This window comes from Leptonychotes weddellii, chromosome 11, assembly GCF_054177405.1.
Source record: "Leptonychotes weddellii isolate Sample4059 chromosome 11, ASM5417740v2, whole genome shotgun sequence".
NCBI lineage: Eukaryota > Metazoa > Chordata > Mammalia > Carnivora > Phocidae > Leptonychotes > Leptonychotes weddellii.
In genome coordinates this window covers 24,649,251-24,673,291 of record NC_138379.1, presented here as the reverse complement: position 1 = coordinate 24,673,291, position 24,041 = coordinate 24,649,251, and the positions used below count along the sequence as shown (strand labels likewise).

General features: G+C 34.7%; 1 protein-coding gene across 3 annotated transcripts in view; it reads left to right on the top strand.

The window, feature by feature from the left end:
- The window catches only part of ELP4 (elongator acetyltransferase complex subunit 4), a 233,249-nt gene that overhangs the window by 69,417 nt on the left and 139,791 nt on the right, over positions 1-24,041 (top strand). For all 3 annotated transcript variants that reach the window (XM_081798399.1, XM_006728921.3, XM_081798400.1), the window contains exons 6-7: positions 14,242-14,326; positions 19,266-19,454. In XM_081798399.1, coding sequence (XP_081654525.1) covers positions 14,242-14,326; positions 19,266-19,454 — 274 coding nt within the window. The remainder of the gene's footprint in view (positions 1-14,241; positions 14,327-19,265; positions 19,455-24,041) is intronic.

Below are 24,041 nucleotides of genomic sequence, written 5' to 3'. Positions count from 1 at the left end.
CCTTCTATGAACCTGAGCACCTTTTATGAGCCTAGCATAATGCTAAACTCTAGGTTTATTGTAGTAAACAAAACAGCTGTTATCCTTGACCATGTGTAGTGTTTTTAGTCTAGTGAGAAAGCACACAATTTTTTAAAGCCAAATAAATATATATGTCGTTAAGAGTTGTGGTAAGTAATACAAAGAAAAAGAACATTTCCACAAGTATATGGGGATAGGAGGATATGCTTTGAGTTGTTCAGGATTGGCCTCTGAAGAGGAAGCATTTGAGCTGAGACCTGAAGATAAGACCATTCTACAAAGGGCAGTAGCCAAGAAATAATTCTGCAGGGAGCAGCCAGTGTGCTAAGAAAGGAAAGACTTAGTGTGTTCAAGGACCTGAAAGACCATGTTGGTAAAAAGAATAATAGAAAGAGCTATAAGAAAGGTAAGTTCAGAGAGATAGGTAGAGGTCATATCATTCTTTTAAGAAATTTGTTCCTGAGGAGGCAGAAAAAAAGCAGTAAGTGGAAAAGGTTTGGGAAGCAAGAAGTTTTTGCTGTTCTGTTTTACTATGAATAAGAAAAATTCAGTAGAGAGAAATGGATGGAGATTGGAAGAGGAAATAGTGGTTTCTAGCTGTATGACATTAGGCAAATTACTAAACAATTTGGCAGAATTCCTAAGCCACTCAAGGCCAAGAATTGGCCACTAAGATATAATAACATTTCCTCCACTGGGGGAAGGAGGGAAAGGTAGGAGACAACAGTGTAGATGCAAACAAATAGGTTTGTAAAGCTGGAGGCAGGGTCTTGAGTAAGCTGGAGGCAGGGTCTTGAGTAGTGTTGAAGTTATGGACTGAGATCTTCTCTTTACTTAGTGAATAATAGGCAGGGTCATCTGCTGAGGAACAGTTATCTCTTAGGAGTTTGGGTTAAATGGGAAGGGTTTAAAATGGTTGTTTCATGGACTAGAAGAATACACCTACTAAAGAAGTATCAAATATTTATGGTGGTACATTCTGTTAGTTTGTGTTACTTTCTTGCATCTCTGCTAAGATTCCTGGTGCAGGCAGGATTCAAGTTTTGAGAGGTTCAGGCGACAGAAGGAGTTTAAGGTATTAAACATAGTAAACAAATGATGGACACAAACTAGGGCTAAGAAAATGAACTGAAGACAACTTCTGTTGATACATGTGGTGAGAGAGAAGGCTTAGTGGACTGGTGGTGGAGTTACTAGCCTTAATAGTGGGGGTAATTGGACAAAGCAATTACCAAGATCAGAAGTCTTGGTTGAGAATAAGATGTTTGAATTAGGACTGTAGACCAGGTACAGTGTCTTCAACTGATAGAGGAAAATGTCCAGGAGCTTGATAAAGACAGCGGCTTAAAAAGGGAATGATTGGGATTGGTTAGACGTAAGAAAACATGAATTTTGTTTGTTTCATTTTGCCAGAAAGTGGAGGAGGAGGAGTGGTTTGAAAGTAACATTGGAAAACAAAAAGGATACCAATCACATCTTTCAAATATTGAGGAAAGTAGTCTAAGCTGCAGCTTTATTTATTTAGGATTGAGTGCCTATTAGCTTCCAAGGGAAATATCCTTTGGAGGATGGTGGGCACAGTGTCTTTTATTAAGGTCTGTGACTGATTCTAGTTGCAAAGACTGCAGCATTGGCTGTAGCAGGTAGGCTCTGCAGCAGTTTTTTTTTTTTTGCATGAGACTTAAATGGATACTGGGCTTAGCATCCAAGATATAAGGAAGTGAAAAAAGCAGATTATAGTAATGGGATACATAGTATAGTCCTGTTTACATACATTTTATATAGCTGATTCTAAATTCTTTTCTAACACTAATTCAGGAGATGTTAATTTAGGTTCCAAAACCTTAATAATATGTGGTCAAAGAAGTTCACAAGACTCCAACTAAATTTCCTTCTTAGACCATTTAAGAGACTCACAGTATGTGTAGTATTTAAAAGGATGTGAAAGAAATGCCAAAAGTAAACAAATATATACATAGTTCTTGTAATATTCTTTAAAATGAAAACCATTTTTAACAGCATACTTCTTAAAATCCCACATTAGTTTCTCTCAGTAAGAAAAGGAAGGGCTGGTGCAGAGATGTATGAGAGGATGTTCATCATACTGTTAACAATGTTCACCTCTGGGTAATGGATTTTGGGTTTTTTCCTACTCTTTGTATGTTTTATGTATTTGAATTTTTATGATGAACAAATATTTTTTAAATTTTTTAAAAAGATTTTATTTGAGAGAGAGAGAGCATGTGTGTGCAAGCGGGGAGAGGGGTAGGGAAGGGAAGAGGGACAAGCAGACTCTGCACTGAACACAAGCATGACACAGGGCTGGATCTCAGAAACCTGAGATCATGATCTGAGCCAAAGTAAAGAGTTGGCCACTTAACTGACTGAGCTATCCAAGCACCCAAACATCATTTTTATAATGGGGAGATATTTCAAATAAGAGAGGAAAGCTTATCACTTAATCACTTGGAAATAATATAATTATGAAATCCTTACCTCATATCTCACATCAAATTATATTTAAAGATTAAATATAATAAATGGAATTATAAAAGTATAAGAAGGAAATAAAAGAAAATGCCTTAAACTCGTGGATGGGAAAATAGCAATCAGTATATCTAGTGATCAGATCTAAACACCATTCTTCATTTGAAGGAACCAGGACTGTTTGGAGAAATGTTTGATTCACAGGAAAGAAAAAAATATACCTGTAGTGTCTTTTTATGTTTAGAAGTGCCTAAAGAATGATGAGGGCAGAGCATCTCAAAAGGATGCAGAAGCCAGCTCAAAGGAGCTCCCACTGGCCAAGTCGGAGAAAAATTTGAGCACCAGAATCAATAATGATGGTAAATGGATTGTAACCCATTTAATAAAGCAGAAAGCCATGAATACATATTGATAAAAATAAATGAATGAAAAAGTTATCAAGGAACAAGATATTTACATAACCACAGAGTACCTTCCCACAAAATATTTATTGACTACAGGGGGAAAGAATGTTATGGTGCAGAAGCCTTGCAGACATAACTTTAATCAAGTATCAACAGTAATGGGCAAATTGAAATCATGTATCATCTGATAATATGCAACGAGAATTCAGCAGCACTTCTGTGCTATATCTATTAACTATACCTAATTTAAATCTAATCATAAGGAAACATCAGACAAACCCAAATTGGGAACATTCTACCAAGTACCTGGCCTGTAATCCTCAAAAGTGTCAAGACCATAAAAGTCAAGAAATTCTAAGGAACTTCTAGATTGAATAAGACTGAAGAGAGACATGAAAACTGAATGCAACATGTGATTCTGAACTGAGTGCTTTGCTTGGGACAAGTGGCAAAGCTTGCATGGGGTCTGAGGATCAGATGGTAGTATCAATTTCCAAATTATAATCAATATCCCAAGTCAGGTAGTTATATTACTGTTATGTAGGAGAATATTTGTAGGAATCATAGCCTAAATTATTAAGAAGTGATAGGTCATCATGTCAGCAACTTATCCTCTAGTGGAACAGCAGAAAAAAAAAAGTTTCTATTTTAGCAACTTTTCTGTAAGTTTGAAATTATTTCAAAATTTAAAAAACAAACACATAGATGTGTAAATATGTTAATATCTTTAGTAAATTGAGAGCGTTTTTATTTTATTTTTAAGTAGGCTCCACGTCCAGCCTGGAGCCCAGCACAGGGCTTGAACTCACAGCTGTGAGATCAAGACCTGAGCTGAGATCAAGAGTCAGACGTTTAACCAACTGAGCCACCCGGGTGCCCCAAGAGCATTTTTAAACTGGTAACAAGTTGGGTATCCTAATACAAAATGGACAAAAGATAACAATGGGATGTTCTCGAAAGAAAAAACAAAAATAGCTAATAAGCCTCACTAGTGATCAAAGGAATGCAAATAAAAACCAAAGATACCATTTTTCAACTATCAGATATTTAAAATGATAATACCTTGTGTTAAAGATGGTATGGATGTCACTCATGTTAACCATAGGAGTGTACATTGTTAATTCTAGTAAAGAGTATCAAAAGTTGGAGTGTACATTATCATTGTTACCATTGTCCCATTTCTAGGAATTGATCATAAAGAAATAATGATACAAGTTAACAAAGGCGTGTATACAAGAATGATTATCATAATCTGTGTGCATTACTGAAAATCTGGAGGTAACTTAAGAATTATCAATATAGATTGGTTGATTAAATTATGTTGCATCTACATAGTGGAATACCTTGCTTGCAAAGGGAGGAGATAAAAACAAAAGAGATTATAAAACAATATAATATATGTAATATATGATGTATATATGTAGAAAGTGGTCTGTAAAGATATACATCAGTAGGCTAACAGTAATTGTCTCAGGGCGTTTGAACTGTGGATGATTTGGCTTTTTTTTTTTTTCTTTTTCTTTTTAAAAACCTTCTTGTGCTACAGCATAGTTTAGATAGAAGCCCTTCAGTTAGACAATCTAGGTTTGAATCCTGACTCTTCCACTTACTAGCTGTGTGACATTGTACAAGTTACTTCTCGGGGCCCCCATTACTTAGGCTTCCATAAAAGTAATAATAATAGAAACTACTTCTTAAGATTATTAAATGAGATAATAAAAATTTACCACTTAGCAAACATTGGCTAATATAGGGCTTAATGAATTTTGGTTTCCATCATTATTATTATTCCTGCTTATATGTTTGAAATTTATTCTAATAAACATTTTTATTAATAGGCAAATCAATAAAGCTATTTCTCCTTTGGGAATATAACTCTGTAGGCAAATATTTATAATCTGGACAATCAACTTTCTTTTCCCTATCTTATTCTTTCTTTTGAGAAAAACACATTTGGAAATCAATTCCTCCTTAGATATGTCTGTGAATGAACAGTAGCCATATTTCCTGTGCCTCCCACACTACTTAGCTCACTCCTGAAAGCTTATTAAAAGAATGTTTCTTGGGCGCCTGGGTGGCTCAGTTGGTTAAGCAACTGCCTTCGGCTCAGGTCATGATCCTGGAGTCCCAGGATCGAGTCCCGCATCGGGCTCCCTGCTCGGCAGGGAGTCTGCTTCTCCCTCTGACCCTCCCCCCTCTCATGTGCTCTCTCTCTCTCATTCTCTCTGTCTCAAATACATAAATAAAATCTTTTAAAAAAAAAAAAAGAATGTTTCTTGGTACTCATTTGGCAGTTCTAGGTGGTACTGTTGTACTAGTCCCATTCCTTCTTAACTCCTTAGGTGCATACCTTGCACCATGTTGTTATCCCACCTGACTTTCATCCATCTTGCCACTGGAGCATTATTATATTATATTTGACAGCATGGGGATTGATAATTGTTAATAATTACTGAGAATTGATTATCTCTCACCTTTTAACATATGATTTTTGTTATTTCATTTAATTCATGCAAAAATCTCATGAAGTTTATTATATCCCCATTTTGAACATGAGGAAAGAGACACAACAGGTTTAATTAGTTTATTTAAAGTCATACAGGGACTCAATCTCAAGGGACTCCAAATAGCCAAAACAATCTTGCAAAAGAACAAGGTTGGAGGTCTTATACTTGCTGATTTCAAAACATTTTACAAAGCCACAATAATCAAAGCACTATGGTTCTGGCATAAAGGCAGACATTTAGACCAATAGAATATAATAAAGCACCCAGAAGTAAACCCTTGCATATATGGTCAAACAGTCATCAGCAGGAGAGCTAAGACCATGCAAGGGGAAAGAGCAGTCTTCAGTAAATGTTCCTGGGAAAACTGGATATCCACATGCAAAAGAATGAAGATGGACCCTTACACCATATACAAAAATTAACTCAAAATAGATTAAAGACCTAACCATAAGACCCAAAACTATTAAAAGTTTTAAAAGAAAACGAAGGGGAAAATCTTCATGACATTGGACTTGACAATTATTTCTTGGGTATAATACTAAAAGCACAAGCAAAGAAAGCAAAAATAAACAAATGGGACTACTTCAAACTTCAACACTTCTGTGTATCAAAAGACACAATCAACAGAGTGAAAGGGCAACCTAAGAAATGGGAGAAAATAGTTGCAAATCTTTTATGTGATAAAGAATTAATATGCAAAATATATAAAGAACTACTATTCAACAACAACAAATAGCCTGATTAGAATCTGGACAAAGTACTTGAATGGACATCTCTCCAAAGATGATATATAAATGGCTGACAAGGAAATGAAAAGATAATAGCACGACTCATTAGAGAAATGCAAGTCAAAGCCACAGTGAGATAATACCTCACACTCATTAGGGTAGCTTATCAAAAAAATATAAAATAGTGTTGACAAGGATGTAGAGAAATAAGAACCTTTGTGCCTTGGCGAGATTGTAAAATGGTACAACAACTATGAAAAATGATATGGCATTTCTCAAAAAAATAAAAAACAGAACTATATGATTGAGCAATCCCATTCTGGGTGTATATCCAAAAGTATTAAAAGCAGGGTTTCCAAGAAATATTTGCATAACCATGCTCATAGCAGCATTATTCACAACAGCCAAGAGGTAGAAGCAATCCAAATGTCTAGCAATCGATGAATGGATAAACAAAATGCGGTATATACGTACAATGGAATATTATTCAGTCTTAAAGGGGAAGGAAATCCTGACACATGCTACAACATGGATAAACCTTGAGGACGTTATGCTAAGTGAAATGAGCCAGTCACAAAAAGACAAATACTATATTATTCTACTCATGTGAGGTAGTGGTTCTTTAGGTTTGGGGGTATGGGAAAGTTCAGGAGGGTGATGCTAATGAGTATAGCACTCCTTTCTGAAGGGATTAGAATATTCTAAAATTGATTGTGGTAATAGTTAACCTAACTGGGACGCCTGGATGGCTCAGTCGGTTAAGCGTCTGCCTTCGGCTCGGGTCATGTTCCCAGGGTCCTGGGATCGAGCCCTACATTGGGCTCCCTGCTCAGTGGAGAGCCTGCTTCTCCCTCTCCCTCTGCCTGCTGCTCCACCTGCTTGTGCTCTCTCTCTCTGTCTCTCTGTCAAATAAATAAATAAAATCTTAAAAAAAAAATAGTTAACCTAATTCTGTGAATATACTAAAGCCATTGAATTGTACACTTTTTTTTTTTAAGATTTATTTATTTACTTATTTTAGAGAGAGCGCACATGGGGGGTCTGCAGAGGGAGAGTGAGAGAAGCAGACTCCTGCTGAGTACAGAGCCCAATGCCAGGCCCAATCCCACAACCCGGAAATCATGACCTAAGGCCGAAATCAGGAGTCAGACACCGAACCTACTCAGCCACCCAGGCGCCCATAATTTGTACACTTTTAATGGGTGAATTGAATGGTATATGAATTATATCTCAATAAAATTGTATTAATAAAAAAATTAAAGGATCCATTGATTTTAGCCAGTGTAGGTCACTGGTGACCATAATAACAGTTTTAATGGAATGATGTTGGTATAAGCCTAGTTGGAATAGTTTTAAGTGAAAATATAAGGGAAGGAATTGGAGACACCAAATATTAGAAAACTCAGGGAGTTCTGATGCAGAAAAATAGAGTAGTAGTTGGCAGGGAAGTGGGACAGAAAATTTTTTTTATTTTCTTAAAAGGAAGAGATAAGAGTATGTTTATATATTTTAGAATGCATCCAGTAGAAAGGGAAAGTTAATGATATGAGAGAGAGATGGAAGAATTGCTAGAGTGACATCCTATGGGATGAGGCCTGGGAGCAAGTAGGGATACTGGGTTAGTATAGGTGTTTAAATAGTTCACCTGTGGGGCGCCTGGCTGGATCAGTTAGTAGAGCATGTGACTCTTAATTTGGGGTCATGAATTCAAGCCCCACACTGGACGTAGAGCTTACTTTAAAAAAAAAAAATGTTTCATAAATAGTTCAACTATGGTAACGTGGGAAGAGAGTATTTGTGTTGGTACAGATGCTGATGGGTAGGTAAATGTAGTGATAGATGTCTCTGCTGGTTGCTTCTGTTTTCTCAGTGAAAGGTTATAAGCTAAGAATGAAGATGGGTAAGGATATTAGAGGTTTGTATATAAAAAGAGAAAGTATGAAAAAGTCATCAAGGAGGGTGAGACTGTGTATAGTGGGATTGCCAGGCAGTCTTAAGGGCCTATTAAAGTTTGAGGTCATGATTTTACACTGAGACCAGTCCACCTGGATGGGGCCATTTATCCCACCACTCTTATCTGTACTGAGGCAAATGTGGAGTGGGCAGAGAGTTGAATTTTGCCGGAATAGGGGTTTTTTTGGGTTTTTTTTAAAGATTTATTTATTTGACAGAGACACAGCAAGAGAGGGAACAGAAGCAGGGGGAGTGGGAGAGGGAGAAGCAGGCTTCCCTCAGAGCGGGGAACCCAATGCGGGGCTCGATTCCAGGACCCTGGGATCATGACCTGAGCCAAAGGCAGATGCTTAACGACTGAGCCACCCAGGCGCCCCTAGCCAGAATAGTTACGTTGAGCAAGTGAGACAAAGCAAGAGAAGAGCAAGGAAGTAGAGACAAGGATTGATCATGGATCAAGGTGGTTAAATAGTTGAAAGAGTGTATCAAGGGAATTGAGTGAAGAGGTGGTAGACAATGCTATGGAGGTCTCAGTGTGGTCAAATGATTACATATGGGCTCTAGGTGGAAAGATAGGAAGTGGCAGTTGTGGGGAGGAGAGAGCATGGATTGAGATTACATAGGGATAGCAATTATTGATAATGGCAAGGTCTAAGATATGCTCATAAGAGTGAGCACCATAGGTAGGATGGAAACAAGATCATTGGGAGAGAGGTGGTCAAGAAACTGAAAGGCCAGGATGTTTGAAAGATAATTAATGATCCAGGGTTGGCTAGATGACAACAGTGATGGGTAGTAGGAGACATAATCTAATGACTTGTTTACATCAGTAAGTAAAGGAATCAGAGTAATGTTGAACTGAATTCTTTTTCATGAAAGACCGTAACCTCTTCCAGTAGTATCTCTGTCAGACAGTGGATGCAATTCTTATATCCTCACGTTTTTAGTATTTTCCCAACTGTGGCTCAGAGGTCTGTGCTGGTCATTGTTCTCCTTGCATTTCTAGTCTCTGTATGTTCCACTCTTAGTTGAGTATTCATGGTGAAGAGAATCGAACTCAGTGTAATTAGGTGAAAAGCATCAGAAAAGAAAAATCTGTGACAGCCTTCAGGGTAATAGTAATGGAATTTTTAACTTGAAAATTACTTGTGAATAGACTTCACAGTCTTCATAGTCACATGCAAATTATATGCTAATATAACTTTAGCTCAGCAAACCATTTTACACAATTAGTTGAGACATTTGATATTGTGCCTACTGCCCTATAAGTATATCTCACTATTTGTCATAAATGAATACTTGAAATATATGTGTAAATAGAATTTTGGTAATACAAATCATATTTTGTCAATGATTTGCATAATAATATCAAAAATGCTTCATCTTCACTTTAAATTAATCCTAATTGGGAGTGATAACAGTTTTTCTTCCTAAGTATTTCTATCAAGTAGTTAAATCAATATTAAAATGCACCAGAAGTTATTTTCAAAAACCCAGCAATTAATCATTTTAGTGAGAGAAATCAGTCTTAAAAAGGAAAAGTCATTTTTGAGCCATGTAATTTTAAGTCAGAAAGGACAAGAGAGATTATTAGTGCAACTCTGTTACATGAGAAAATTTTGAGCCCCAGAACAGAAAAATTGAATGCTTTGCCTCATTATCACACATTTAGCTATAGTTGCTGATGTGGATAGACCAGGATCCCAGATCTCAAGTATATTTTCCACTGTGTTATGCTGGTATCTCATTTATATATTGTATATCTACATTTTTTTCCATCTTGAATTGTCTTTATATGTCATGTACCAGTTAATACAAGTGAGGCCTATTTGTGAAGGTCTCATAGGAGCGACTAAAAAAAAATATCTTCCTAAAACTATACACCTGGTTACTTTGGGTTAAATGGAGTCACGTTCAAAGCTCATCACAGCCACATTAGTGTATTTGAACCCACAGACTTCTCATTGAATCTGGATCTCACTCTGAGGCTTTATATTAGTTTAACTAAAAGAGCAGATAAGTTGAAGTTTTAGAAAACTTTTTAGATGCCTCGTCTGTCACTTAATTGTTGTACAGCCTTGAACAAATCACTTAAGTCTCCAAAGGGTCTTAATTTTCTCTACCATAAAATGGAGCTAATGACTCTATTCACCTGACAAGGCTATTGTAATGATCAAATGTGACAGAGGTACAAAACCTTTTTTGAGTATTTACTATGTCAGACACTTTACCAGTAGATAAAATTAAAATCAAGTAGTTTTGATACAAAGAAATACCCAAGAGTTTCTTATCTATGTGTAAACGTTTCATTTATCAACATATATATAATATTCTTTGTAATTTATATTTTCACAAATAAAATCTCGTCTTTTGGGGGCGCCTGGGTGGCTCAGTTGGTTAAGCAACTGCCTTCGGCTCAGGTCACGATCCCGGAGTCCTGGGATCGAGTCCCACATCGGGCTCCTGGCTCGGCGGGGAGCCTGCTTCTCCCTCTGACCCTATCCCCTCTCATGCTGTTTCTTTCTCTCTCTCAAATAAATAAATAAAATCTTTAAAAAAAAAAAAAATCTCGTCTTTTGTTACCCAAGCTTTTTTGTTGTTGTTCCATTTAAATTTATTCTTTGATCATATTCAGACTTTGGTAAGTATTCCTTTGTTCTATGTTTGAGAAACTACAAGGCAATTAACTGGTATTTATTATCTGCCTGAGTTATTTTCTAGATATACTGCATCTATATCTATACCTAGATATACTACAGCAGATTTTTTTTATCTTTTTTTTTTTTTAAGATTTATTTATTTATTTGAGAAAGAGCATGAGCATGGGGAGGAGCAAAGAGAGAAGGACACAAAGCCCAACTTGGGGCTCAATCCCATGACCCTAAGATCATGACCTGAGCCGAAATCAAGAGTCCAAAGCTCAATGGACTGAACCACCAAGGTGCCCCCCCCTTTTTTTATCTTTCTTAATGAGACTGACAAAATTACTTTTCACAGAAAAACCAATGCCATTTGTTGATAGAAACTGAAGTTCTCTGATGTAAATGTCTATCAGACCACCTGCTGAAAATTGGGTGGGGGAGATACTGATAGGTACAAAAGTCTCATTTCTTTCTGTCAGTTTTTAAAAAATGTTGAATTTGGTCATCAGAATATAGATTAGGGGCACCTGGGTAGTTCAGTCAGTTAAGCATCTTACTCTTGATCTCAGCTCAGATCTTGATCCCAGGGTCATGAGTCTAAGCCCTGTGCTGGGCTTCACGTTGGGTGTGGAGCCTACTTAAAAAAATAGAGAGAGAGATTTACACTTTGTGTCATTGGACCCCTTTTGCCCATATTTAATATTAATGTAAAGAAATAAATTACTGTCAGAAGACATGGTGATATAAGCAGACATGGAACAATTTTTTTTGACTGAAAAAAATTTTAAATACTCGATAGTTTAAAGGTAAAAATTAAAGTTCTAGTAATTATTTTTACATTCTTTGTACTGTTATAGTTTTAAAGACAAATTGTGGAATCTCAAGTTAGATCATTTTACTATAATAGTTGTTGAAAATTAAGAAAATGAAGGTAGAATAGTACACATGATTTAAAATGTGCTGCCTTTGGGACATGTTTTAAATACTTTGATAACCTAACCTTTGTTAATTGCTTGGAAACAATAAGGAGGACAGGGTCATATTTGTAACTAGATTTCCTTCAGCCAACTCCTGATTTATAAGTTACTATACTGCTAAACAGCAGCAAAAAAAAGGCAATAGCCTCAAAATTAAAGGGGTTTAATTTTTTTAAAATTTTAGATGACAAGAGAAAAAATTTTTATCAGTAAAAAATATTTTTATAAGTATTGCTGGCAGGAACGGTATCTCATGGAGATTAACAATACTCAGTAGTAGTTTAATATCAATAGCATATAAACTAGTTCAGTTTTAAATGCTATAATCCCATGTATCATAAATGAATATTATCAATTTATATACCTAAATATATATACCTAAATTTTTCCCATTTAATTTTTTATCAAAGTGTTTATTGTCCTAGAAATCTAATTACTTTGGGGTAGTTTATTACTTGTAAAGTTCTAAGAGTTGCTGGTATCTGGATTATTTTATGTCAGTGTTAAATAAGGAAAGAGACTAAGATGTATTGGCTTTATGTGTTTATTTTTGTTCTCATATCAGACCTTTCCACCACCTTTGAAGAGAATCTTAGCTTTACTATAGCTACCTTAACAGACTGGGAGAATACAAAATAAATAACCGATTATACTGGTTGAGTGGTGGCAACAAAAAACTAAGAAGTAATTTATGTGTGTGTTGTCTAGTAATGTACCTCAGATAGCAAATTTACTACCAGGCACTTAAGGCAAATGTTATTATTGAACAATGTGGGGCAGAAGGAAAAATGCTTAAGAAACTTTCTGTAATATATGAAATAATGTCTTGAGTAGATTCATTATTGATGGATTAGAATGAACTGGATATATTCTTGATCCACCCTCCTTTAACCCATACTGACATTCGTCAAATGGTTGGCTGAAATTCATTTCATAATCTGGGACCCTGGAGGAGATTTACCCCTTGTGCAAACCTAATTGACCCAGATAGGAATTGAACATGCTGCATTCAAACAGCAGTACTGTCTTCTGAAAGTTGAGCTAGCCGGGACAAATATGTTATTTATTTATTCATATATACTTATGTATTTATATATATTTATATATTCATATATTTATGAAAGAGTCACACCAGTGCCATTATGGAATATCATTTTTTATAGACACATTTCTTCACTCATTAAACTGGAAAAATGTGTCTGTATAATCCAATCCCTCATTGAAAATGGAGAAATAACTATATGTGAAATAACCATACTTGCCAAAGCCTTCAATTGGAGTCATATTATTTGTCATAATATTTGTTTTGCACATAACGGCATTCCTTTCTCTTGATTTTCTTTTTTGTTTTTGTTAGGTGCTTTGGGGCTAGCTCTGGCTGTTCAATAAAACATTTACAGAGATGTGCAACAGGCTGAACAACCTACCATTGATTTTGCACATTAAGTAGTCAGCTGCTTTTCCTAACTTGTTAGGTTCTTTAATGTTGCATGTGTGTTCCAAATTATATTTCATTTTTTCTTTAGGGCACTGATTCTGCATATGTGATTGCTTTACTTAGGATCAGAGTAAAGCAAACACTTTTGTATTTTTAAGGACACGCACAGCTTTTACAGCATTCATCACTTAAACATCGATGAAATAGCTTTGCTCCAGAACCTCATTATCATGACAGTTAATGTTCAGCCATAGCACGCAGGTTGTGCGTTATCAAGAATATTAAATTCAGTCAGTGTTAAACCAGATGTTCTTCACAGTTACTAAATTTTTTTGAGGTGTTTCATAACATTGTAAAAACAATTTTTAAGTAAGCTCTCCACCTAACGTGAGGTTTGAACTCATGACCCCAAGATCACAAGTCTCATGCTGTACCAACTGAACCTGCCAGGCTCCCTATTTTTGTAAAATATTTTAAAATAGTAACACTAATACTAATATTCATATGAGAGATAATTTGTCTTCTTGAATTCATACATTTATTTTATTATTTTCATTTTAAAAACAAAGTGGAAATTATACTCACTTGTCTTCATAGGCCTTAAAAGATCAAATTTTTTAATTACTATTATTTTAGCAGTTTGTTCTAAGAAAATTAAAACTTTTCTGGAAGATGAGCTTAGGTGATTGAGACATTGATTCAGGTGTACTTGGCATAGCAGTTCATTAACTACGTGTTAATTATCTATGATTACTCCAGAAAAGCTATATGATCTTTTAGGTTGCTTCATTAAATCATTAATTTTCTTGGAGGTAACTAAGCTTGACATAATTAAGCCATCTCAGTCTCCACAGATTTTTATCTTCCCATGATGTCAAGAACACTGGAACACTGAGCTAGTTAATATAAGGCATTGTAACTTACTCCCTGGGTGTATTGACTGTATATTTTTAGATTATTTATACTATTTTGGTTCATTTTATGTTATATTTAATCTCATAAATTTCCTTAATGTTATAGCTTAGATTTTGAATTTCCTGTGTAATAAGCCCATTGATGTATATGAACCACTTCTTACCAACAGTTCTTTGACCCATGGCTACAGAAAGCTGCTTCAGTTTATCCAGAAAGTCATATATGAGGAAGGATTTGATGGCTCCAATCCCCAGGTATTGAGCACCTTCAAAACCTTTTATAATCATGTATGTAATGTTGCTTTTAAACTCTCTAGAGGTAAACCCAGAAGGTTTTAGAATCATCAACAGTGAACAAACTGTTCCCAAACTCAGAAGATGTCAATAAGCAGAGCACAGGCAGCCTTAGTTTAATTGTTAATGTGTATTTAAAGTTTTAGCTAAGTTCTCAGCGGATGCACAGAAGATGTATACACACATTGTCGACATAAATTATTTTTAAATATGTATTTATAGCACCTGGAATTAATAAATAGCCACATTTGGAAAATTACTCCTAAATCTGCAAGATTTGTACTTTCTTATCTAAATTTTTTATATTTGTCATTCAGTCTTTAATTGAATTACCTTATGAGTAAGGATTAATTATTTTAAGATTTTATTTCTTATAACATCATGCTTTGATTTGTTTCACTGAATAAAAAATGCATTTTTATTTGCTGTCTTAAAATATTTTATAACTTAATTATTTCTCTGTAGCGTCTAAAAACAGAAGTTTTTAAATTCCCACTATTAATTCCAAATTCCTACTATTAAAGATGTTCTGGTTAGTTTAACTTAAACAAAATGAGAGAAATTTTATTTCTAGATATCATGCCTTTCAGAAATCTTTCTCAGTGATTTTAATTGCTGTAGCTGCTAAAGATTTGCAGTTTATTATTATTATTTTAGCAGAATTATTTCCAAAGCACCAGTATTTTTATTGAAGAAAGCAAAGAATCCAAAAGTCTTTTTTTGGCATTATCAACTATATTTGCTCTTAATCCATAAATTGTAAGCATTCTTGTAAATTTTACTAAGCTGTATTTAATGTTTCTTTCCACAGCAAGATAATTTTTAAATTTGTTTTGATCATCAGTTTAATAACAAGTTGAAAATACTTATGTGTGTGGTGAAGCATACACATTTATTTATAGATGGCTCTTCATGTATGTTACAGTTTTTGTGATGGGCCTTGGTTTTTTTTACAATTTTGTCTTGCTCATTGTTGCTCCGTTTTTGGTCCTAGCTAAGATTTATGGGCACTGTGTCCGCCCTTTGGTGGCATTGCCTGTCAGGAGAGGTAAATTGGTTCCTGACAGACACCTCTCCCCACTTGCTGTGGTTACTATAGAAACAGGCATGTCATAACAGTTCCTATGATACAGTATGCAGAGCTGCTCTTCTTGCAGAATGATGACACATCTTCAAAGAGCAGGAAATTTTATAAAATGCAAAACAGCAAAGGCAATAGCAAAAAGATATACACATACTTGTGTATATATGTATATACACACATATATGTACACACATCTACACACATCCATCCAAAGGACCCTTGATCAGTAAGCTACTATTGGAGTGGAATGAAATGTTTGTTTTCTTGGTTATTTATTTGAGTATGAAAAACACCACCATTTTCAATAAATAGTATTTTATCTCATGTAAGTTGATAAACAACAAACTGAACTGGTTTGTCTCTCTGAACCAGAGGTTCTACAACTATTGACTTACATAAAGATTAAACAGAGTTGAGGTAGATATTTATATGGTGAATACCAAGAATGCTGAAAAAAATTTACAAAATGCCAGTAAGTTATAAAATTCCAATTTTATTGGAACAAAAGCATAAATTTTATGTTGTGTTTTTTTGTTACTATATTTCTATATTGTTATATTATAGAATGTATCATTTGCTAAATTACCTCATCTGTACATCTGTCTCAGAAACTTTAGATGAGTTCAAGAAGCCACAAAAATGCATCTGTGAAGCACTACTTCAAAAAAATATTATTCCTGAGTCAAAATAATGTTCTGATCCTGAAATAAATCCTCCTTTAAAAAAAAAAAAAAGATTTTTTGTTTATTCATTTGAGAGAGAGAGAGAGACAGAGAGAGCACAAGCAGGGGGAGAGGCAGAGGGAGAGGGAGAAGCAAGAGTCCCTGCTGAGCTGGGAGCCTGACGTGGGGCTCAACCCCAGGACCCTCGGATCATGACCTGATCTGAAGGCAGACCCTTAACCGACTGAGCCACTGAGGCGCCCCAAATCCTTCTTTTTAAAAGGAAATTTTCATCTTATTTTCTCTATTACATTTTCAAATAAGCTTATATTTTCAAATAACCTCATTTAGTTTATTTGAAGTAGACTATAAGAAACTGAGTATTATATATTATATAATTACCTTGGTAGTAAGTAAAGTATTGTAGCTCATCTGTAAAGATACTTGGAATGGAGATATTTACAAATTGCTGTCATAATTTCATTTAAGTTATGATTTTTTAAATATCTAAGAAATGTGCATTAAAAATGAAATTTGAACATTGATTTTACTTAGAATACCAGATTAAATATTTTAGATGTTCTCATAGGAATAAATTTAACTATTTATTGTTCAGCTTTCCACAAAAGTTTATTTTATAAATTTTGTTATGCCTCACGATGTGCCCCATTATTATATGGCATAGCAAAGGAATTATATGTCCAAAACGACACAGGAAATTTGTAATTCAGCCTTTGTTTTTGCAATTACTGTCATTTTTTTATTTTTTTTTAATTTATTTTTTTTTTAAAGATTTTATTTATTTATTTGAGACAGAGAGAATGAGAGAGAGAGAGAGCACATGAGAGGGGGGAGGGTCAGAGGCAGAAGCAGGCTCCCTGCCGAGCAGGGAGCCCGATGCGGGACTGGATCCAGGGACTCCAGGATCATGACCTGAGCCGAAGGCAGTCGCTTAACCAACTGAGCCACCCAGGCGCCCTACTGTCATTTTTTTAAAAAATATAAATGTATTCCCTATGTTGAAGTATTATCTCAGTTATGTTCTGGTGTGCTGAGTACCTACCTTATTCATTCATTCTTTGGCTTAACATTTTCATTTTATTTTCAGATATATCAGTATATTTGTCAAAGTCGCTAAACCTCTGTAGTTCTCCTGCTTCTGCACCTAACAGCGTTTTTCTTATAAACTTTTAGCGCATGTTCTTTGATACAATAGTTGGTAATGGTGACTGGGTTAAAATATACAGCCGACCTTTGGTTTCTGAAATGTTGACAGGGGAAACAATATAATGCTGCTCTCCTTCTACCTTCAGGTTTTGTTCTAATACCTAGATTTTGGGGGAAGGTTTCTCTCTCCCTTTTTCCAGATCGCTCTTTTTGTTGAGAATCTAATTTAAGCTACAGTTCATGAGAAAACAAGTTTAGGAATGACAAAACGAAACTTAATCTTGCCATTTTACTTAAATTCTGAGTTTCTAAGTAATACAGTGTAAGGGATAACCTATCAGTTCACAAATATCTTACATGAATTCATCAAAAACTTATTTAAACTTCTAACCCATGCCGTGGTACATATTATTACCTTCATTTCATTTAAGTAATGCAGAAATTAAAAAAGAAAACAATTTTTATGGATTGCTGAGGATCATAACATATATCTTAAGGTTATTGCCTTCATAAACTTAATATGACCAGAAAAGAAAATTGGACCAGCTGCCTTAATAGTATCATCATGTTCCAGGTCCTTGGAGTCAGGAAGGTTTTTTTAAATGTGCTTAAACTAAATTCCTTTTTCTGTAATCTCATTTCAATAGCTTTATCCAACTCATTGTGTTCCTTTATATATTTGAAGGATTGTATGGGCTCATAGTACAATGTTCTATTCTATCCTTTTTATTGTAGAGATGAGAAAATGAATGCCTAAGTAGGGTCTTGCCCAAAACCACATCTTCTTAGTTACACAGTCCAGACTGTGAATATCTGTCTTATAATTCCATTTTACTAATTATTGTCCCCTTTTGTTTTTCCTCTTCTAACATTTCAGTGTTCTGGTCATTTTCCCTACTTTCCTTTGTTAATAAATTCTCAAAAATACACAAACTCAAATTTCATCTGTAATATCGGGGAGATAGTGGTTGGTTAATAAATTATATTAGTTAAATAAATTTTATTAGTTTTACTATAGCAATAACAAGTGATACATTGTAGGATCTGGCTTCATCAGAAGTCACACTCAAAAATGACACATGTTCCAAACTTTTGCTTTAAGAGAGAAAACTTACTTTCCCCATTGGAATTGTAGTAATGATTTTTCAATTATTTCCATGCACCAGGTTTTGCTAATGTCTCCTCCTTTGCCCAGAAATTTTGCCAGATTGCTAAGGAAAGCATATATAAAACATTTGTTCAGTTAGAATAACCCAAACAGTAAAATTTGTTATAAATACATCTCTGGCAAACACTTATTGATAATCATCCTAGGTTTTATTTAATGGTTTTTAAATGTTCTTTTCCCAGGAAATATTAGTCACTATTGTAACCTTAATATCAGTAGTCTTAACTTCTAGATGTTTACTTGTTCAATTTTATGAAAGCAATGAACTTAAATTATTTTGTAAAAATAGCTTCAAGAAGAATAAGTAAAGGCATATATAGAGTGTAAAACCAAAACACACATTTTTAAACTTCTTTCAAACAAAGTACCAGGCATTGGACACAGGAGCATTAAATGAGAAATATTGAGCAAATTATAGTTTATTGAAAGACTTGTAGAATTTTGTAATACTAAGAATGGTTTGTAAGCATTCTGGTTTAGGTGTTCTTTATTGCTAACTGATTTTTTATATATTATTTCAGGCGCCTCAAACATAATCCTTAGAGTAGTCACTGTTAAAATATAGAAGTTTGAGACTTTTGATACTCTTCAAATTTTCCAAAAGTAAGAAAAAATCAGCTGGGTTTTTTTTTGCACTCTTCTAATAATGAAGATTTCCTTTATTGCCTTATACTAACTACACATAAAGGTTTTTACCACCTCTACTGACATTACCTCCCTAATCTTTCATAAATTTAAAAACTGGCAAAGAGAAGTAAAAGAGGTATCCTACTGGTTAACAAAACCTAATGTGTTTACCCCCCTCCCACTTCTCTCTAGAAAAAACAGAAAAACATTTTAAGAATAGGAATCCAGAATCTTGGTTCACCTTTGTGGGGAGATGACATTTGCTGTACAGAAAACTGTGACAACAGCCACAGCCTTACGAAGTTCCTGTATGTTCTCCGTGGTCTTCTACGAACCTCTCTTTCAGCCTGTATCATCACAATGCCAACACATCTTATCCAGGTACAAATTGTCCCAAAAGTTCTTTCTCCTAACTAGTGTGACATAATGAAGTGCAATATATAAATGCTTTATGAGTCTAAGTCTGATAAGTTCTTTTCATATGCCATTTAAGTAAAACAGATTTCAGAAATGCCAGAGAGGAAAATGTCTTTTACTTTAGATTGTTAAATTGTTGTGTATTTGTGGTTTTAATATACAGTGAGTGTATCGTAAGTCCATCTTTAATAATGTTATTATTTTTTTCTTTGATTTCTTGTAAACATATAATATTGTGACATGAGGTTGGTATCTTTTACTGATATCTTTTCATTAATCGTAAAGCTGATCTGAACATAGGTCTTGAAGAAATATTTGTACACCTGTGTTCTTAGCAGCATTATTTATAATAGCTAAAATGTGGAAGCAATCTGAGAATCCACTAACAGATGAATCCATAAGCAAGATGTGGCCTATATTGCAACGGAATATTATTCAACCTTGAAAAGGAAGGCAGTTCTGACATACACAGCAACACTGATGAATCTTGAGGCCATTATCCTAAGTGAAATAAGTCAGTCACAAAAAGACAAATACTGTGATTCCATTTACATGAGGTACTTAACGTATTAAAAATCATAGAGACCAGGCGCCTGGGTGGCTCAGTCGTTAAGCGTCTGCCTTCGGCTCAGGTCATGATCCCAGGGTCCTGGGATCGAGTCCCACATCGGGCTCCCTGCTCCGCGGGAAGCCTGCTTCTCCCTCTCCCACTCCCCCGGCTTGTGTTCCCGCTCTCGCTATGTCTCTCTCTGTCAAATAAATAAATAAAATCTTAAAAAAAAAAAAAAAAGAATCTTCAATAGGCTGGGGTGCCTGGCTGGCTCAGTCAGAAGAGCATGCAACTCCTGATCTCAGGATCATGAGTTCAAACCCCACATTGGGTGTAGAGATTACTTTAATAAATAAAACTTTTAAAAAAAACTTTATTTTCTCTTTTTTTATTTCATTTTTTTCCCTTGAGAGAGAGAGTGGGCGAGGGGTGTGGAGGGTGAGAGACAGAGGAAGTGGGAGAGAGAAAATCCTAAGCAGTCTCCATGCTCAGCACGGAGCCCAACGCAGGACTCAGTCTCATGACCCTGAGACCATGACCTGAGCCAAAATCAAGAGTCGGACATTCAACCCACTGAGCCACCCAGGTGCCCTCTCAAAAGAAATTTTTTTTTAAAAAGATTGTTCAAGAGGCAAGTTTGGGACAATTTTCATCATTATTATTATTGTACAGGCAATAGAGAAACTAGAATTACATCATATATTTTTCCATGGTATTATTTTATATGTATATATATTATATATACTAGAAATAATTAAAAAATTGGCTGCAATGAATGGAATGTGAAAATCAAAATAAGCAAAATCACTGAAATCATTTTTTCTAATGTACATACTAAAACACTATGAGGGAAGGGGGGGTAGGGGATGGGTGGGTGGGTGATAGACATTGGTGAGGGTATGTGCAATGGTGAGCACTGTGTATTGTGAAAGACTGATGAATCACAGACCTGTGCCCTGAAACAAATAATACAGTATATGTTAATAATAAAAAAAAAAATTTTTTAAACACTATAATTTAAAATGACATTTATAGCAGAAGAGTTTTGAGTTTTGTTTTCCTTTACTTCTCTAGGAAGTCATAATAATAACAATAGTGATAGCAGCTAATAAATATAAAACACTTAAAGTCAGGATCTAATGGTTCTTATAAATTTTTATATAACTGTATAACTATAAAATTTGATATAACTACTGTTACAATCTCCATTTTACACATAAGGAAACTGAGGCACACAAAAATTAAGAAACTAGATGAATGTTCAGTACTTGAGAAACCATGATTTGAACCCAGAAAATGGATTCCAGAACCACATCCTAGAATATGTAACAGGTTTTTATTCTAGAACTCATTCAAAGCTAGTGAATCTCCTATCTTTTATCTTAGAGCTAGAAATGACATGGGGTTCATCTGTGCTAGGCTTCTGCCTTTGGACAAGTAAAGCATTATCCCTGTTTTGCAACTGAGGTCTGAACTGCAATGACATGTTCAAGCAAATCACAGAAACCAAGACTGTACTTGGTGAGATTACGTGGGTCTATGCAAACTCTACATATAACTACATTAACAGAAATATGAGATATAATTGAAATTTGGAGTTTGCCAAGGAGATAAACAAATACCATTTTAAGATGCTGTATCTAAACATACTGTATAAGGGTTAAAGCGGAGACTTTGTTAAGGACCATGTGAAGTTTGTGACACATGAATCCTTCATGAGGATTCCTTCATGAGCTTTCCTTCAATGTATAGGAAAAGGTTCATACTTTCCTTTAAGAAAAAGTCACTATTTTAAGTGATTATTTAAGCATTTTAAGATGGTCTGATATAGCACTGTATTCCTTCCTGCACAAGGGGAAAGAGAAGTGTAATTGACAGTGTATCCCCATACATTGTCAGCGGCTTGTGCTTTTGAGCTTTCTGAGGGTTACCATAGCAACTTTCTACTGTTCAAGTTAGCATTCCTCTTCAATAATTATAAACTTTTAGCAAAATAAAAATTAAATCTTAATCAGAAAAAAATTTTGACTTTTCACATCAAGATTTCTTTTTTTTTTTTTTAAGTAAATACGTGGGGCTCAAACTCACAACCCCAAATTGATACCAAGAGTTGCATGCTGTCCCCACTGAGCCAGTGAGGTGCCTCTCAACATCAAGATTTCTTAAATCCAAATATTTCCCTCTCAACAAATTGGGGAGAAAAATCTGCATTTCTTATAAATTTAGTTATTGAGTTGTGTTTTACTATTTTATTCATTCATTTTTTCTACACTGTTTTTGAGTGACTGGTAGTGCTATAGCCCACTTTTTATATCAGTGAAATTTTAAAATTGAACAAGATACTGGTTCCTTTCAGAGACCTTACTCTCTAGTTGGGAGATAAACATTAAAAACTTGTGTTACAATTTGAAAATGAAGTTAAGGAAACAGTTGCGTTCATAACAGCACCAAAAAGAATAAAATACTTAGGAATAATTTTCACAAGGAAAATGTAAAACTTATACTCTGAAAACTACAAAACATTGTTGAAAGAAATTTTTAATGATCTAAATGAATAGAAAAACTTCCGAGGTTCATGGATCAGAAGGTTCAAAATTAATATGACCATAGTCTCCAGACTCATCTACAGATCCAGTGCAGTCCTTATCAGAATTCCAGTTGACTTTTTGGGAGAAATTTGCAAGCTGATTCTAAAATGGCTATGGAATTTCAGAGGACTTAGAATAACCAAAATAATCCTAAAAAGGAATAAAGTAGGAGAGCTCATAATTCTCAATTGCAAAATTTACTATAAAACAACGGTAAAAGGCAGTGTAGTACTCTCATAAAATAGGCATATAAATCAACGGAATAGAATTGAGAGTTTAAAAATAAATCCATACAGTCAACTGATTTCAACAAGGGTGCCAAGACCATTCAATAAGAAAAGAATCATCTTTTTCAACAAATGGGATGGGACAACTAGATAGCCACATGAGCAAAAGAATGAAGTTGGACTATTACCCCACAGCATGTACAAAAATTAATTCAAATGGATCGAAGACCTAAATGTAAGAGCCAAAACTATAAAACTCTTAGAAAAAAACTTAGGGAAAAATCTTTATAACCTTAGATTTGGCAAAGAATTCTTAGATATGGCACCAAAAGCACAAACAATGAAAAAAAAAATAGACAAGGGGGACTTCATCAAACTTAGAAACTTCTTTTCTTTAAAGTAGCTTCCATGCCCAATGTGGGGCTTGAACTCACAGCCCTTAGATGAAGAGTCACATGCTCTACCAACTGAGCCAGCCACACACCTCAAAATTAAAAACTTTTATGTTCAGAGGACACCATCAAGAAATCATAATGATGGGTGAAAATATTTACAAGTCATATATCTGATTAGAGATTTGTATCTACAACACATAAAGAATGCTTTCAACTCAATAATAAAAAGACAATTCAGTAAAAAATGGGAAAGGAATTTGAATATACAATTTCCAAAGAAGATAGACAAATGCCCAGTTAGCACATGAAAGACGCTCAACATCATGAATCATCAAAAATGCAAATCAAAATTACAATGAGATACTACTACTTTACATTATCTAGAATGGGTAAAATAAAAGGTAGCAGTAAATGTTGGCAAGGTGAAGAAATTAGAACCGTCATACTTTGCTGGTGGGAATGTAAAAGGGTACAGCTGCTTTGGAAGCAGTCTGGCACTTTTCAGTGATTCAACATAGAGTTATCATATGACCCAGCAATTCTACTCATTAGCATATACCCAAGAGAAATGAGACCATGTGTCCACATAGAAACATGTGCATGAATGTTTATAGCACCCTTATTCATAAGAGCCAAAAGATGGAAACAGCCTAAATCTCCATTACTGATGCCCGGATAAACAAATGTTTATATCCATACAATGAAATATTATTTGGCTATAAAAAGGAATGAAGTACTAATATTTGCTACAAGATGGATGAACCTTAAAAAAGATTATGCCAAGTAAAAGA